Here is an 18,045-nt window from a genome sequence, read left to right on the forward strand (position 1 = left end):
TCCCTGCAGACAGAATTTTTTCTTATCTGGTGCTGAATACCTGAGGAGTTTGATGATGGTGTTTCATGCCTGGCAGTGCAAACTGGGAGGTGAGGAAGGAGCTCAGATGACTGATTCCTCTGAATGCATGTTGAGCTAAAGACAGCAATCAGAGGTGTCTGTGCTCTCTGTAATTGATTATGAATAAACCAAGAGTGCTGCAGAACTGGGACAAGTGGTCATGGAGGAGAGATGGATGGCAATGAGGGAATGGCCAGTAAGTGCCAGCCCTGTGTTATGGCCTCCCTGTAATCCCTGGGACACATCCCAGCATGGCCCACTGTTCCATGAATCAGGCTGGCTCTCTCTATAGTTTAGGGCTGAACAATAATCAGAGGTTTCAAAGGAGATCCTATGGGAACTCAAAGAGGGGTATATCCTTTGGAGCAGTGATGTCAGGGAGTGACACATGCAGCCATCAGGGGTTGAGCTTCTGTCTGTGGCTTGAACACCATGACCTACAATGCACTGCCACTCCTGAAGTGTTCATTTAGCAGCCTGAAGTCCAGGACATGTCAGAGAAAAATGGCAGGGAACTAATGCAAATCAGACAGATTCCAGAATAGGTTTTCTGAGTTTTTATAGGAAAACCAAATAGTGATCATTACAGAACAAATTTGACTGCTCTATTCCTTTCAAACTGATCAACAAATTCCAATATAAAAATCATCCCCAAATGGTGACTTTCACACTTGAAAACTGGATATGGTGAAGGTAGGGAAGGAGAAAAATATTGCACATTTTATGCCACAATCCAATTTGTAATATCTTTCTTTTCTCTTCCAAAATATATACTGATGCACGTTTTGAAGTACAACACAGAGTACTTTTTCTGTAGAGGCTCAAATATCTCAATATCTGCTTCACAATTTTAACATGCCATTCAACTGGCTGCAAAACAAATAATTTTTTCTCTGGATTGAAATAAGTCAGACAGAGGATATCAGGTTCAGATGATAAGACAGTTAGGCTTTTATTAGTCTTGAAATATTAGTTACCCTTGCAGATTTAAATTTTTTTCAGTTGTAAATTATTTAAATAATACTTTGTATAAATAATAACATATAACAATGCTGTAATTTGTAGGGTATGCAATGCACTCACTTTATGATAGCCAAAATCATTATATAAATAATGCTGATGAAGAAAGTATCTCAGAAAGAAAGCAGGAAGGTATCAGAACAGCAGTGATTTTGGTGACAGCAAGCAAGCCTTTCCAATTCAAGGAATTTCATCTAACAACTCATTTCATTCAGTGACATGCACAGTTAATTAGACTCTTCTGGATACATAAGTGGTTTTTGCATTTTCTAGGGTCTTTTTCTGTATATATGTTTAAAGAGCTAGAAAATCAGGTAGCTTCTTCAGAGGCTTTTAAAATGCTGTCCAACTCTGATATTGTCTCACTTTGATGTTATCCTAGTGCAGCTTGTTCTATAAAGCATGTACTGCCAAGGAAACACTGAGATATTTCCAACTCTCATTGCAGTGGGAGATGGGCTTATCCACAGAGGCAAAGCCTCCAATATACAAATCAAGTTATAACAGCAAGAGCAGAGGAGTTCCTAAACCATTTGAAGAAATGCATGGTTTGGAACCAGCAAGCTCTTTGGAAAGTGCAAACCCACCTTCTGAAAACCAGGTATTAGCCCATGAATAAATAGATAGCATCTCTTAAAGGTAGAACCAGCTGTCAGAATTTTAGCAACCATGTTAAAAAAGAAGAAAATATTACTTAGGAATCAGATCTGATGGCAACTTGGTTTATCAAATGTCAAAACCATTAAATTTTTTGTCAAAACACTTCTCACCCAGGGTAGGAAATCTAACAAGTTGGTGTATATCCCATATTTCTCACTTCCCACACCCTTCTCCCCAGCTGATGATACCTGTAACAGAGCAAACACCATTTCTACTGGGTTCCCTGGGAGTCTCCTCCATCTTCTTGGCAGACATGTTTTCCACCTATCCTAACCAGCACAAAACATGTTTTATGTGACCAGGCTGTGAAGGGGGAGTTTACAGATGTCCCTGTCCACATAAAGGATTTGAAATTCTTTCTTTCTTTTGACTGGCCATGCACATTCAAATATGTTCTCAAAGCCACTGGCAATTCCAATTCATCATAATGTATCTAGCAAAATCTTCTGGAAGGCATGCTGGGACAACATCCTCAGAAAATGTGATAGGTTTCTCCAATTTGAGAAAGACTGTGCAGCTGCTGCTGAAAGTTTGTGTATCAAATTCAGCATGGCCAAGTATTTTTTCCACTCTGTGCATTGGCTCTTACCTTTCCTTGTCTACAATCCCTGTGTAAGATAATGAAAGCAGTTGCTAATAAGACAATACCAACATTTCTAAGGCATCTCAATAATAGAAGGGATCAAAGTTCTTTGCACTCTATACAGGCAATGTGCTGCACAAATAAAATTGACCTGTCCTGTATCCTGAAGCTGTAGCAATTCATACACATTTTGGAGAGGTTTTAGAGGGATGACAAAATGCCAAGCAAGTAGAAAATCAGAACTTTTCAATCAGAATAATGCTTTCAATGAAAACTTTGATAAAATGTTTTGGGCTTTCTTACAGTATTCCTATGGCACTCATGATAGACAAGACTCAACACAGAAGAATTTTGCCTCATTTGTAGAGCAATATAGTCTGACTTAAACAGAAAATAGATATTTATTGTCTTTTAAAACGTCAACATTCTGCATACAAAAATTTACAAATTCACATATATATTTGGTCTTCCTCAATTTGTGTGAAGCCTCTTTGGGAATTAAATGGTCAAACAATTAGAATTAAGGCAACTACAATTTTGCTACAACTCCGGTAGGTTGAGTACAAATTTTATGACTCAGAACCCCGTTTTTCAGTGCCTAGAATTTGTGATAAACTACTTTTTAATAAACAATAATAGTAAATAATATACTTGAGGTTTCAAGTATGGAACAGTCTCAAAATAATATCTACATGCTGTCGAAACAGTTATTGCTAATATCTGAATGAGGCATCTGGAATTCTTCAGTGTTTGGCCAACACAGGAAATTGCATAAAGTTGTAATATTACACTAATTTAACTACCTCAGCTCAGCCTTGCCTGCCCACAGAACTCCCTAGTTTATATTTGACTTCTAACATATATAAGAGTATGCTAGGTCAAGCCAACCTGAAAGAAACTGTCTATTCTATAAATTCTGCCATGTATTTCACTGTTAGTCAAAAGACAAAATGAGGCAGTGAGGAACAACAAGAGGGTAAGAAAAACTGCTAGAATTCAGTGTCTTGAATATGGAGAATAAAACTAGGGACAGTTTCTTATTTTTGTAGTAAAGGGCAAGACGAGAAGCACTTACCAACAACCCCATACCTACAACCCGCATCTTCCTCAGGCTGCCTGTCCCAGCACTTGCTTGTTGCAGAAATGGAGACACGAGATCATTCAGGGCTGGAGACCTGTGCAGGAGCACAGTACTCAGGGGAGCAGAATAACCCACCCAAAATGCTGACACCTGGCCCTCTTGGGAGCAGGGCTGGAGAAACACAATGAGGAGAAAACAGCTGCCAGTCCAGGATCCTCACCTGCCACAGGGTCATGCAGGGTGAGAGCCAGCCTCCTTGGTGACCTCCAATTGTCTGCTCAAGGCCTCAGTGGATTCCTCGTTTTCAGGATGGGCATCTGGATTTGCTGTGATTCCTGTGACTTTCTGCCATCTAGTTCATGATTTCTGAGCCTTATGTGGGAACTGGATTGCAAAGGCAAAACCAAAATGCTTGATCTGTGTGTGGTACTGGGACTTTGAAGTCTGTGTTGCATGCTGACAGCCAAGAGCCTCTATCCATGACACTGAATACACTCTGTGAATGCTCAGCTGATGTCACCAGCCTCCACCTGAGCTCAGAAATAGAAATACTTGATTTAAGCCAATATAGAGAAAATGGAGGACTGTGGTCTTGCATCCCTGTGGGGGATGGTGCCTGTGCTGTCCCTAAGGTACCAAGCTGAGTGACAACCAAGGAACCTTGTAGAGCAGAAGGACAGACAGACAGTTTCTGCTGAAAGCAATTTCTGCCACTGAAGTGCCATCCAGGAGAGCTTGTTTGACAGAGCCCTTGGTATAAAGAATAGTTTTATGGTCAGGAAAGTACATGTAGTTTCCATTGCATCTTGGGTTGGTTTTCACCATAGTTATTCAAATCTGCTGGAACACAGGTTTCTCAGCCTTGAGAGTTACAGATAGATACCTACAGTGGAGGAAAATGGTTTGCAGGGAAACAGGTCACTTTCAACCCTTCATGAAAACAAGAGAAAACTTGCTTAGCATTCATTTCAAGGAAAACTCCTTGACAGCAGCCTTTTACAATTGAATTAGATATGCAGGTGTCCTTGTAGGAAGGGGGTTCAGCATTTTCAAAGTATTTAAAAGTTAAATATCTTCCATTATTGGTATAGTTGTTGTTATGTACCTGTTGTTAATAAATATTTTTTATTGGAAAATAAAGTATTCTATGCTTTTCTATTCTAATTTCTATTCTATTCTAATTTAATTTGGCATTAAATTACAAAGAGTATTATAACATAAATCAGATACAGAAGAATAGACTAAGACTAGTAATTGTTGATGTTCAATTTGAATGAAGGCAAAACTGATGGAATAAAATTCGTGTCAGTAGTTATTAATGTATTTACATTGCCACATGTTAACTGCAGAAAACCTGTTGTTAGAAGAAAAGAGAAAGGCAGATTGTATTTCTTCCAGATGGAACAGGTGGTCTTTGAGGAGAAACAAGTGAAATACAACTCAGTCACATGATGTTACTCCTACTGAAATGATGAGTCTTTGTAGACTGTATACTGTAAAGGGAGAAATTTTTTGGATTTCCATTTATTTGCATCTGTAGGCATTCAACATGTACCAGAGGCCTGGACTAGACACCAATTTTTTTCAACCAAAAATCTAACCTGTTAGTTTCTAACAAAATCCTCCATAGCGTGAAAGGCCTGTTTCAGTCTTTGGGAGAAGAGGAATCTGAACCTGTTGTAATCACCAGTTTCTGATATGGCTTTCCTCCTGCTGGGACATGGATTTTGCAGTCCCCTGAGAGAACACATCAATTGAACAGAATACTTTATTGAGCTATTTTTTGCTGCCACACATTCCTCACAGTTGCATAATTTGATGTTAATTAAATCATGTCCTCTAGCTAAGATCTTACTAAATTTGTTATCAACAGTTCAAATAAGCCATGTGAAAGGCCTGAACAATTAGCATTATTCTTTGTGCTACAATGGCAGTGCAACACAGCAGCACTTCCTAAATGTAATGCAGATGTGATGTGTCCCGTTCAATGAGCTATAAAAGTGCTTTGTACCTACAGAAACACAGGTTTTGTCATTGCCCAGGACATAGCCAGCAGCACAGGAACAGGACAGCACAGCACAGCACAGGAGATGATCCCTGCATCTCCATTTTTTCAGAACTGCTTACAGTTCTCAAGTCGACCTTGCATCACTTGGTATGACTGCAAAGGAGACAAATGTACAGGCAGGTTACAGGTTCATGGTGACTTCATAGAAGCAACAGCAGCTTATAAATCTGGCTCAAAAACATTAGGCAAACACCCCACACTTTAGGAAATAGAGTACAATTCCTGCAAAAGGCCTTAATAATAACAACAATAGTTGAACTATTATTTTAAAAATGGTAAGCTGTCAACATTTGGTAGACTGCTATTATTCTACATCTTCTGCTATGTTTCTCAGCTGTAACTAACAGCTCTCAGAGACCAGTTCAAGGAGCAATCTGTACTTGCCAGAACGGCCATTGCACTGAGGCAAAGATGAACATAGATGTAGGTAAGAGGCAAAAAATATCAACAGCTAAAGCATCAATAACAAATGAGGTGGTGGACTCTTGCAATATTCCCTTTCCATCTGTATATGGCTCATGCTACCTTAGCTCAGTCCTGGTATTGCAAGATCACAGGCAGAGTGAGAGAGCTCTTCCTGGCTCTAACAGTGCAAGAGCAAGTAAACTGGTCCTAAAGATGTTGTCTAACCTGTTCCTACAGATTCATAATGAGATTCCACAGCTCACCCACACTTAACACACTCCTTAATTAGCCTTATAATGTCTAAAAAGTACTTCCTAACATCTAAACTGAGTAGCCCTAAGAGTGATGGGATCTCATGACTTCTTGTCCTAGCTGTTCATCCTCATGAAAACAAAGAAATCTTGCTTTTATTACATATTTTACAAATTTCTGTGATTGCGTGTTGTGGGACCAAAGGTGAAATTTCAGTTTTGTGTTTGCATAATTACCTTCTATTTACATTGGACCAGTGTTTCAGTTTCTCAAGACTTCCTGAATGACCCATCTCAAGTTATGGTAGTCCTTCCAGTCTGCAATGAGGTAAAAAAGCCATGAGAAAACACTCTGTTTTGTCTTGCCTGTTACTGTGTCAGAGTCACAGCCTGTCACCTGTGTGGAGATTTGCACTCTGTATAATCCTTCAATCAAGCAGCACAGTTTCTTGACCAGATATGCACCAAATTTACAGATGTTTCTGTTGCAATAAAAGTGTCAGATAAAATTATGTTGGACTCCTCCCTTAAAGGAGAGACCTGAGGTTTACTCCATGTTTTGTAGCCACCCAGCCTATTATCTTGTCTTTGGGGAAAATGGATGTGATTTTTACCTTGGAGAAATTTGATGTGATTTTTTCTTGACTAGTGAAGTTCAGAAGTTTCTTTCCTCCTTGTTGGGTGCAAGTTATTTGGTACCTTAAGGAAGAAAGTCTTTCTTCTCCATGGGGCACAGACTAACATTCATAGTCAATCTTTCATTATTCAAATACTTAGATCAGCTCTTCATTTTCACATCACAATTATCTTACTGCATTTACTCCTCAGCTTTTCTGGTCTTATGTCAGGACATTTACAATTCTCTTTATACAGAGTGAGGAACTTTTACATTTGCTTTTGGAAGTCAGGTCATGAAAGATCTCACAGTTTTAATCCATTTTCCTGTACATTCCTGACCTTGGGACAGTTTTGACTTTTGCCTTAAACTCTTCAGGGTTTTGTGGGGATTTTAGAAGTAGCCTCTCTTTTAAAAATATATTAATTTTATTCTCTGGCTCTTTTTCTTTACTTCATTAACAAGCTCTGCCATTTTTACAGATACTTTTATAGAAGTGGCCTTCCATCTTTGTTTTGTAGAGAAACTTCTAGTCTATGTTTTAACTGTAAATGCACATAAGTGAAGTCAAAATTGCTTTTGACATATTTCTATGAGATTTTCATTGAAACTTCCTGAAGATTCACAGGGCACCTTGTGTCCCACTGAGTACCTTTGCCATCTCATCTCTGGGATGTTAAAATCCGCCTCTAACTCACAGTTCTTGTAATGGTGATGACTCAGGTGTTTGTTCAGTTGCCTCCAATCACAGACAACAGCAAAATTAAAGCATAAGGCATGCATCATGTCTGCAATATGATTCATAAACTTACTCTGTAAAGAGGATCTCAGGGTCCAACCTGAAGGAGAAGTGGCATGATTTATCAAATGGAGATGAGATGATTCTGTGGAGATGTACAAAATTACAGGGGGTAATGGAGTAGGGATCTCATTCCCCTCTACTGTTAAACATTGAGGGATTCATTATGTCCTTCAGTAGCTTATCAATAGTTAATAAGGATTATTTATTATCACATTTCTTGAGAACATTAAGAATAACCCATTAATTGTGCTGAGCATTTGAAAACACTACATATTGACATACTGACCCCATAATTGACACTGACACAACTGGCAGGCAAAAATGGATGTGCCTCAGCCCTGGATATCATTACACTGCAGCTGACAAAGGGGAGCAAAGCAGAGACAGCAGAGCTACCAGGTCTTCACTCATGTCCCCTACCCTGCAAAGCAAAAATGCTGACAACTACTTGTGTGGTTTGGGCAAAGCAGCACAAAGCCAAGTTAAAGCAAATGCTCTACCTGTCTGCCTCATCTGAAGGAAAAGGAGGACAACAGGAAGAAGCCACATTGTCCCACGATGACCTGCTGTGCCCATCCTCTGAGCTCACTGTGCATCACCCACTGCTTTCTCTGCAGGGCTCTGGGGCAGCTGCTAAATGAGAAACACCACAGTGCAAAGGTCATTCACTCATGAGAAAACAAAACCTCTGAGAGCAAAGTCTGCACTCAGTGTCACCACGGCACAGTGTTAAGACACAAAAAAAGAGTGAGTGTGCTGCAGCAATGCCAAACTGAGAGGTTTGTGCTGGCAGAGCACCTCTAGGAGGCTTTCCAGTAGAAATTTTGACAAAGCCTCTCTAAAGCAGCTGGAGTATACAGGCATAAAGGAGCAAGAGTTAGAGATCTGTCCCTTGCCCTTGTCCCAAGGAAGGCAGAACAACCAGAACCAGAGCTTTGTGCTTGCTCTAGGCTGGGCTGAAGCAGGAATGCACCCCAGAAGTGAGGATTGAATCAGGGCAACAAGTTTGCAGGGTTTGGCAAAGACATTGCGAAAGGCTACCCACTGGCTCCATCACAAGAACCAGGACAGAGAACAATTCCCTGAATTCATCGATTTCCATCCCATTGGGAATGCTGGGGGGAATGTGGGGTTTATGTGCTGTTTTCTCTTGTTCAAACCACTCCAAGGGGACAGCTCTTGACAGGGCATTGTGGTCTGGGGATCAGGCTATGGAAGACAATCCTGCCAGGTGAGCCAGGGAGCAGTACACAGGAAGCTTGTTCTTACCATGCTAGTGCAGGGCACAAAGGCATGATCCTAACAGTGACACTCTGCTTGTGTTGCTCACCTGGAAAGGCAGCCAAGGTCACCCAGCCAAGCCTACTGAGCCAACAGGGGATCAAGTTGAACTCTATTATAATTTTGGCATGTTGGCCAAGGCTCCAGGGAAGCAGCTATCTGGAAAGTTGCTTCCCATTGGACACTGAGCTTGCCACAGTGTCATTTCCTCCCATACTGTAGGATACCATAACAAGGGGCAGCTTGTCCACATTTGTTCCTTAGGCCAGCCCCGTCATGCTGCACACCTGACAGCTACTTACATCTCCCACTCTGGAAGACAACTGCATCAGAGACTTCACAGCTCTCCTGGGAAAATCTACTGCAGGACTTCTCTAGTCACAGGGCTCGCCTACCATCCTTCTTTTCTTCCCTTAAGCCTCAGGACTAGCTTTTCCTTGAAGGCAGAAGAAGCCTGAGCACCAGAGGGTAGCTTAGAGCCTCTCTGTCCACCATCCTTGGTACGTGCCAGCTTTTGCCTGAGCCAGCCGTGCCTGCTTGCTGGGAGGAATTCCGGTATCTTGAAATCCGACAGTTTACTCAGCAGCTGTGTGCTGTGTCCCTTTCCTGGATTTTGCAATATGTTCAAATCTGCTATGTGAGATTCATCCCAAGTCATTTGTCTACATTTAAAATTTAAAAGAAAAAAAAGAAGTATATTTAAATTTCTTCTTTGGTTGCATGCACTAGAGTAGCTTATGACCTTTGATAGAAGTCCTGAAATAAACACACGTTTCACTCATGTTTTCTCAGCATGGCAGAGGTGCTGGCACAGAAAGAGCAATGGACATAAAGTGATGCCTTCAGCTACCTCAACACCTTTACAGCCCACTCTGTGTTTTGCTTTAGTCCTCAAGCTCCACTTAAGTAGAAGAAAGCCCTTAGCAAGAGTATGTAGGTAGGTAGGATTTGGGTAGGACCCAGACCTGAGACGTTGCTTTGAAGAGGGATCTTTCACCCTGATTGAGCACAAGGCACAGCACCTGTGGGACAAAGGATTTGAACAGGAATCCAGAGGACAGAAGAACTCAGGGAACAAACACTGCTGAGCAAACATTGAAGTAAGCCCACTGAGGAGTTATACAGGGCAAGACCTCAAGCTGGGGTAACTGACCTGCCCACTCAATTTCCTGCCCACAGTTAGTGTCTAATGAAGTTCAGTGTCCCTCAGAGCACAGGAGAGCATAAGAGATTGGAGGAGTCTTGGAAAATATATCAGGATTGTTATGGGGTAGAACACACAATGGACAGAGGCTGATGGGGCTGGGACTGTTAAAAAAAAAAGAATAAACAAGAACAGAAAAGAAAGAATGTTTTATTTCAAATGTTGGTGGATGGCAATATTGAACCAAACAGGTGCATCTAGAACAATATATTGGCAAGGAGCTTTCCAGTCCCCAGCCATACACAATCCAGAAAAAATAGTGACTGTGCACATATATTATTTCTGATGAGCAGAATGTACAAATAAAACTAAAGTGAAGTATGATCTTTATATAACAAAAAACCTCTTTAATTAGATATGCCAGGTCCTCTGCTCCCTTAATATTCTGAACACATCTAAACGTAGAAGCTATATGGCTCCAGTATGGGCAAACTCCCTGCTAAGTCAGATGACTGCAATATGAGGATTCACTGACACTCATTGTTCCTGCTTTCATCATGACTAGTGACTATTCAGAATATGTTTAGGAGCCTCTGGTAGAAGCACTTGTGTCAACAGACAGCAACCAAAATGGCCATTGATAAATAATGAAAAGAAGCCAAAGACACCAGTCAGCAGCCTTTTTACTTGGGGCAATTCCCTCATTCAACCAATTCCAAACACCTCCACAACCCACAGAGATGTGCATTAAAGCCAGGAATAATACAAATGGAAGCAGACCATAACTATAAGGAATCAGAGCTCAAACTTAGCAGATGTGCAGAAAAAGGAAGTTTCCATTACCAATCCTGCACCTTTTCAGCCAACAAGAAGGATCAAGGCACATACCACCCCTACAAAGTCATGACTTTTCTTACCCAAGGCAAGAACCGGGACAGTTTGGTATAGACACCATATTTTCCTTTGCTTGCACATCCTTCACCCCAGCTAACAATTCCAGTAACAAAGTAAGTATCCTTATATCTGGTCACATGGGGGCCACCACTGTCTCCTTGGCAAGCATCTTTTTCCTCTGAGTCATAACCAGCACAGAACATGTTCTCAGTTACCAGAAAATTAGTGGATTGCTTGCAAATGGTCGTATTAACATAGGGCAGTTCAAGCATCTTCAGTTTTTTGGGGAGTTTTCCACCATCAAATTCACGCCCAAAGCCACTGACCCTCCCAGATTTTTGGTTCATCAGAACATCATTAGCAAAATCTGCTTTGGGGAGACACGCTGCGATGATGTACTCCGAAAATCTGATAGGTTCCTTCAGCTTTAATAAGGCGATGTCATTGTCGTAAGTCTCAGCGTCAAATTTGGTGTGAATAACTATTTTGTCCACAGTGTGCATTGATTCAGACTGCTCTGTCTTCTCTCTGTCTACTTCACCTGTATAAAAGTATTCAAAGGGACATTAATATGGAGAAAGTATAAGAATTTAAGAACAATCTGGACAGAGGAAGAGAGCAGTATATTCATTCTGAGCCCTTTGCCCAAGACTTTAGATCACAGAAGGAAACTATAAACAGGTATGCCAGTATTTCTCAGCAGCAACTGGACCAGCTTTGATACTAAGATTTGGTCTATGGAGATTTTGTACAAGTTTACAAAAAGGCATAAGCTGATTCAGCTAAACTAATGCAACCTTGTGTGGATGCACTTACAGAGGCTTGAACCTGGCTTAGAGAAGAGAACATGGTCTGGACTACAAGAGTGCAAAGATGAGGCTGTGTTGATCCTGTGCCTTGGCTCAAAAGGGAAGCAATGATAAATCGGAGTTTGCTCCTTTGTGCTCTACTCAACGAGTCATAGGTTTCCTGAGAGGTCCTGCAGGAATAAATCTAGATGCTTCTGAAGTGCCAGGAATGATGAGCTTCCTGCAGAAGCACTGCCCTGCTGAACATATTGATAGCCAATATTTCTAGAATATTTCACTGTAATCACTCCCAGCTAGCTGGTAGAGAAGAAAGAAGGCACCATTGTCACCTTCCACATCAGCTGTTCCGGCTGTTACAAAGCAGGATGCTCACAATAACAAGAAATTACAAAGAACAGCAAAAAGGTAACCAACCTTAATGAATCATGAGTACATCTCACGGGAGATTTAAGGCACAGAAGGTTAGGCACAACAGATACTCCTACCTCAGAGGAGGAAAAGAAATAAATCACTCACCAACAACAACTTTGATTTCTTTGGATTGGTTTATGCAGTGGGCTGCAGTAAGTATAAAATTTTCATTCAGAATAGTTCCACCACAAAACTCTTCTCCTTCCTCATCTAACAGAACAGCCTGGGAAGCAAAAACAGTAAAGGCAGAAGGAAGAATGCTGTTTAATGTCTGTGAGCTATAATGAGCTGACTGATTTCTCTGCACACTGTAGAGATGCTTCTTACTGCAACATGTACATGGCCCTCCAAGTCTCTCCTGGTATTGAATTCCCAGATGCAGAGGCTACTGATTGACTTCTACTGCTACAGAGTCTTGATTGGCTTGATGTGAAGTTAACATTTGGCTTCCACATGACCTCACTCCCAGTGCTGAGCAATGTCCCTCAGGCACTGACTGACTGAGCAGGCAGAGTGCAGACTCTGCATCACCCCTTGGACTTACCCCCCCAAAGAATGTCCCAAATGCAGCAATTCATTTTGGCTGGCCCAAACTCAAGAGTAGAACTGAGCTATAAGGATGTATTTGTGAAGCAAAACGCTGGCTTTATCTGCCTTATCACCCTGCTCTTGGGTGTGCTGCCTGAGTGGATGGTCTCAGACAGAACCAAAATGTAACCTGCAAAAATGACCCAAAAGTCCTCTCTGGGGACAGGATAGGTAGTTCCATCTAAAATGATTCAAAGCCTTTTGTTTGACACCGTGAGGCTGCAGTTTGCAGAACAGCACATCCAAGTGCCCAGGGTCACACAGTTCAGCTACGTCTCCTGCCACTGGCACGCGACACGGGTCACGTTCCGAAGGCAACCAGCTGGAAGGATCTTCCCTCAGAGACACACTCTGCCCACATGCAGGACAAAACCCCCTCCATTTACCTGCCATGGGCATTGGCCAGGGAGACACTCATCCCCTCCAACAATCCTGGTACTGACATATGGATTCCTGCTGTTTGTTCTGTTGTCTGGTGGTGGGGTTGGGCTTTCTGTGGTAATTGCAGAGTTCTCCTCTGCACTAGTTTCATTTGCAGGAGGGTCTCTCTGACCACTTGTTCCATTGCTGTAGTCAGCAGGTGAAAGAACAGATCTTTTTTTCCTTGCCACAAAAACTTTTCCACAAGGGTATTTTACTATAAAGAGAAGAACATTAAAATTGAAGATGGAGAGACACACCACCACAAGAACAAACTCCTTGGAACTACCATCTCATAATACATAGTGACACTTCCTCATTTTCCACACAATAGCCAATCTGCGGCACATGCATCCAAGAACGAAGACCATATGGTTTGAAAAATGAGTGCTATTTTCCCATTGTGAAGTCTCTCCTTCAGCTTCTGTCTCACGATCATATTTTTCAAGTATATAAAATTTAATACATTATCTCCATTTATTTACACTGATACATTCATGTAGTTCCACCTAATAAAATGGACTTAATTTGGAAACTGAGTGAAGTGCTTTATATAGGAATAATATGGCTAATGACAGCAGTTTGTTATTAGCTCTTAAGTATATAAAACCTGACATGATATCTAAATGCTTGACTTATCCCTCACCTGTGATATTTTGATATACAACAAAATTGTACATATGAACATAGTGCTAATCATAATTACCCAATTTCGTCAGTTACAAGCTGATAAGGTTAAGTGCAATCTAAAATATAATTTTTTTTGCGAGCTGCTCTTTCGTATGGCCTGTAAGTGTATTTAAGCAAAGATCCCACTGTGATCACTTTTCTCAGTGTGGCATCACCTTTAGTCCCTTGTGCAGTTTTTGGTATCTAAATATAAGAAAGGTATAAAGCTCTTAGAGAAGGCCCAAATGAGGGCAACAAAGATGGTGCAGGTCCTTTAGGGGAAGCCACATGAGGAGCAGCTGAGGTCACTTGATCTGTTCAGCCTGGAGAAGAGGAGGCTGAGGGAGGACCTCACTGTGGTCTACAACTTCCTCCTGAGGGGAAGAGGAGGGGCAGGCAATGATCTATTCTCTGGGGTGACCAGGGATAGGACATGGCATCACAGAATCATTTGGGTTGAAAAAGACCTCCAAGATCATCGAATTCAATGTCTGACAGATCATCACCTTGTGAATCAGACTATAGCTCTAAGTGCCACATTCGGGTGTTTCTTGAAAATCTCTAGGGATAGTGACCCCACCACTTTCCTGGGCAGTCTATTCCAGTGATGGACAACCCCTTCTATGAAGAAACCTGAGAGAATGGCAGGAAGCTGTGTCAGGGGAGGTTTAGGTTGGATATTAGAAAAAGGTTCTTCATCAAGAGGATGGTTGGGCACTGGAACGGATTCCCCAGGGAATGGTCAAGGCCCCAAGCCCGACAGAGTTCAAAAAGTGCCTGGAAAACACTTTCAGGCACATGGAGTTATTTTTGCATTAGTCAAGCAATAGACCAGGATTTGGACTTTGATGATCATTGAGGATTCTTTTCAAAAAAGGATAATCTTTGATTCTATGACGTTTTATTCTCTTGTTAACAGCAGAAGTTACTCTGACAGGCCTCACTGAGAGGCACCTTGCAAAGGGTTGAAAATCACCTAGATTTGATCCAATCCATCACAGCACCTCACAAATGGAAATCTTTCGAAATATAAATCAGTTAGCCTCACTCTTGAGTCTGTGTCACGTAGGACACTGGGGGTTCAAAAGACATTCTTCAAATGTAAACCAAGACATTCCTTAACTGGGAAACAAGTCTCACCACCACTGCTATTGGTTTGTCCCATGGTTTCATACCTGTTGCAACACAGTGTTTGCCATCCTCTGCCAGAACATACCCATCTGCACAGGAACACACTACATCCTTCCGTCCATCTCTCCTGACGCTGCAGAACTGCTCACAGTCCCCGTTGTTTATTCTGCAGAACTTTGGTATGACTATAAAAGACACGGTGGGAGAAAAACTCTACATAAACACTGCCTTCACAGAAGATCTGGAAGTTCTCTGAAATAAAATACAGGATCTGTATCTCCACCTGCCAAGCCCCTGAAACACCTTATAGGAATAACTGGTGTGAGTGCTGAACATCAGCTTGTGCCTCACAAAGCACCTGCATCCAGCACTCCAAATGTACTTGCCAGGTCAGAGTGAGCCCAGTGCCCACTGCATGGTGAGCTCAGAAAAGCAGAGACAAATTGTCAGGGGAAGAATGAACAAAGCACTAACAGAGAACATAACCATGCAAGTCCTCACACCATTCCTCCCTCCTGACCTAAAAACTCAACTCCTCATCGCTCCCTTGGTCCTCTGACTGAACCTCAGTTCCACACTCCCACTCTTACTTCTGGACTAAAGATATTCCCTCCTGTGGCAAGGTCATGGTGGCAGCTCCATGCCACAGAAGTGAGCCCCAGGAAGGATTTCCATGCAAAACATGCTTCCTTGCAAAGCTCCCTGGGAAGTTCACTGTTGTGGTTCTCTAAAGCAGAAACTTACCAAATTCACAGTTCTTGCCTTGATAACCATCCAAGCACGTGCAAGTGTAGGAACCAATTCCATCTTTACAGTGGCCACCATAGTGGCAAGGATGCGAACTGCATTGGTTCCCATCTACAAAAACAAACCAAACCCCAAATTATTTGAAGTGTGCAATCATTTTCAGTGAACACAGAAGGGCTTTTCGTTTTCTTAAGCCATTTTTCATCCTGTCTTTTGAAATATAGGTTTTGTGAGTTGCCACATTCCAGATGGAATAAACAGTATAAATGCAATCATTCCAAACCTGCAATGATTCATCTACATATCCTCAGTTTTGCAATCTCTTTTTAGTGGCCACTGTATTATGATGCATTCATAAGCCTTTTTTTGTGGGGAGATAAAGTAAGATATAGTGGTCAGTCTACATAATTTACAGTGAGTCCTGTAAAACCAGACAGGATATTTCTACATTGCAACTACTGGTTAAAAAAACTTCAACTTTTATTTCCTTAAAGGTCATCTCAGGCCTTATGCATGTCTCTTCCTGAAGAGCTGTTAATTTAAAGACACAGATACTGGCATATTAAACAGAAGCTAATAAACCCCCGAACTGTACAAAACCCTGCTAAATTCTCATAAGCAGGTCAAACTTCTGTTCTGCACTGCTTAGAGGACCAGATTTTCCCCACTGTATCCATTGAGATACAATCTTGAGCTTCAAGTTATTACCTCTTACCTCACGCTGCCCACATCTATGCTGGCTTCTCCAGTTCTGCAACTTTTTTTCCTTTCATGGACACAACTGGCTGACCTGACTCCAGGGCCCCAGACACACATATCTCATAAGCTCAGTTACACAGAGGACAGGGAGGTAACTGTATTTGGACACACATTTCATGTAGCGCTCTTTCTCCCACCTCATCTCATTCCTTCTTGTGCTCATGACATGGTCTTTCCCATTTAGTGCTCTTGTGCAAAAAATGTCTTCCCCCCTCACACATGTCCTTTTGGATGCACTGTTTCATACACGAAGTAGGATATCCAGAAAAGTGACACTTGCTTAATAATTCAATGCTTTAGACAAGACAGATTTCAAATTTTTAAATTTTACCACCTGTTCTGCTCCTGTTTGGAGAAGGGCCAGAATAGGTGGGATAATTTATTTTACCAAGTACAGCTGTGATGTTTATGTGGAGAACTGGAAAATCACAGCAACATATGGGGTAGAGTTCTTGTTCTCCTCTGCAAAGTTAAATATTGTGGGCAGCACATCTTGTCCCTCAGAAGCTTACAAATGGCTAGTAAAGATTATTTATTATCACATCTCTTGAGAACATTAAGAATAACCCATTAATTGTGCTGAGCATTTGAAAACACTACATATTGACATACTGACCCCATAATTGACACTGACACAACTGGCAGGCAAAAATGGAATTCCCCATGTGCCTCAGCCCTGGATATCATTACACTGCAGCTGACAAAGGGAAGCAAAGCAGAGACAGCAGAGCTACCAGGTCTTCACTCATGTCCCCTACCCTGCAAAGCAAAAATGCTGACAACTACTTGTGTGGTTTGGGCAAAGCAGCACAAAGCCAAGTTAAAGCAAATGCTCTACCTGTCTGCCTCATCTGAAGGAAAAGGAGGACAACAGGAAGAAGCCACATTGTCCCACGATGACCTGCTGTGCCCATCCTCTGAGCTCACTGTGCATCACCCACTGCTTTCTCTGCAGGGCTCTGGGGCAGCTGCTAAATGAGAAACACCACAGTGCAAAGGTCATTCACTCATGAGAAAACAAAACCTCTGAGAGCAAAGTCTGCACTCAGTGTCACCACGGCACAGTGTTAAGACACAAAAAAGTGAGTGAGCTGCAGCAATGCCGAAGCAGGAATGCACCCCAGAAGTGAGGGTTGAATCAGGGCACCAAGTTTGCAGGACTTGGTAAAGACATTGCAAAGATGCTACCCACCGGCTTCATCACAAGCACTGGGACAGAGAACAATTCCCTGAATTCATCAATTTCCATCCCATTATGAAAGCTGGGGAGTGTTCTTGTTTGAAAGCAAACCAGTGGAATATCCCAAGTCAGAAACACAATTTAATAGGAAAATTAAAACAAATGTAATAATATAGAAACATTGAAAGAGTCAGAATACAACCTGACACTCTGCTGGTCAGGGTGTTGGTAGCAGTCCAAGTAAATGGTGGCTGCAGTCCTCCTGCAGTGATAGATGTGGTCCTGTTGAAGCAGTGGTCCTGGAGAAGGGTTTGATCTTCCTCTGAAGATCCTATAGTGGTTATGGAGCTCTTGTCCTCTGGGAATTCAGTGGATAAAGCAGACTGGTGTTCCAAACCTCAGATTATATCCAGCTAGGAGTGCTTGGTTCCTCCCCCTGGGTGGAGCATCTCACAATGGTATGATC

The 18,045-nt window shown here is 41.8% G+C and overlaps 1 protein-coding gene and 1 pseudogene across 2 annotated transcripts; both read right to left on the minus strand.

The window, feature by feature from the left end:
- Positions 1 to 987: 987 nt before the first annotated feature.
- LOC106858432 (coagulation factor X-like) lies at positions 988 to 4,229 on the minus strand (annotated as a pseudogene).
- A 5,936-nt stretch (positions 4,230 to 10,165) lies between these two features.
- On the minus strand, positions 10,166 to 17,960 carry LOC148224905 (coagulation factor X-like). Of its 2 annotated transcripts, none has more exons than XM_088160143.1 (7): positions 17,782 to 17,960; positions 17,238 to 17,367; positions 15,638 to 15,751; positions 14,938 to 15,078; positions 13,060 to 13,310; positions 12,191 to 12,308; positions 10,166 to 11,406 (listed from the first exon to the last, which is right to left on the minus strand). In XM_088160143.1, exons 2-7 carry the CDS (start codon positions 17,311 to 17,313, stop codon positions 10,865 to 10,867), a joined length of 1,242 nt encoding a protein of 413 aa, XP_088016269.1. In that variant the 5' UTR covers positions 17,314 to 17,367; positions 17,782 to 17,960; the 3' UTR covers positions 10,166 to 10,864. The 2 variants fall into 2 exon arrangements, with proteins under 2 accessions (XP_088016269.1, XP_088016268.1); XM_088160142.1 differs by having other exon boundaries at positions 17,238 to 17,370; positions 17,782 to 17,959.
- Positions 17,961 to 18,045: the final 85 nt, after the last annotated feature.

Source organism: Sturnus vulgaris, chromosome 2 (genome assembly GCF_052056855.1).
Source record: "Sturnus vulgaris isolate bStuVul1 chromosome 2, bStuVul1.hap1, whole genome shotgun sequence".
In the NCBI taxonomy this organism is placed as follows: domain Eukaryota; kingdom Metazoa; phylum Chordata; class Aves; order Passeriformes; family Sturnidae; genus Sturnus; species Sturnus vulgaris.

What these genes read in the sequence shown, in the direction of transcription:
- LOC148224905 (XM_088160143.1), bottom strand. Translation starts at nt 17,313, where the DNA reads ATGGGCACAGCAGGTCATCGTGGGACAATGTGGCTTCTTCCTGTTGTC. An exon ending in CCTTCAGATGAGGCAGACAG is followed by an intron (nt 15,752 to 17,237) that starts GTAGAGCATTTG and finishes TTGTTTTTGTAG; the next exon opens with ATGGGAACCAATGCAGTTCG. An exon ending in CAAACACTGTGTTGCAACAG is followed by an intron (nt 13,311 to 14,937) that starts GTATGAAACCAT and finishes TTCTCTTTATAG; the next exon opens with TAAAATACCCTTGTGGAAAA.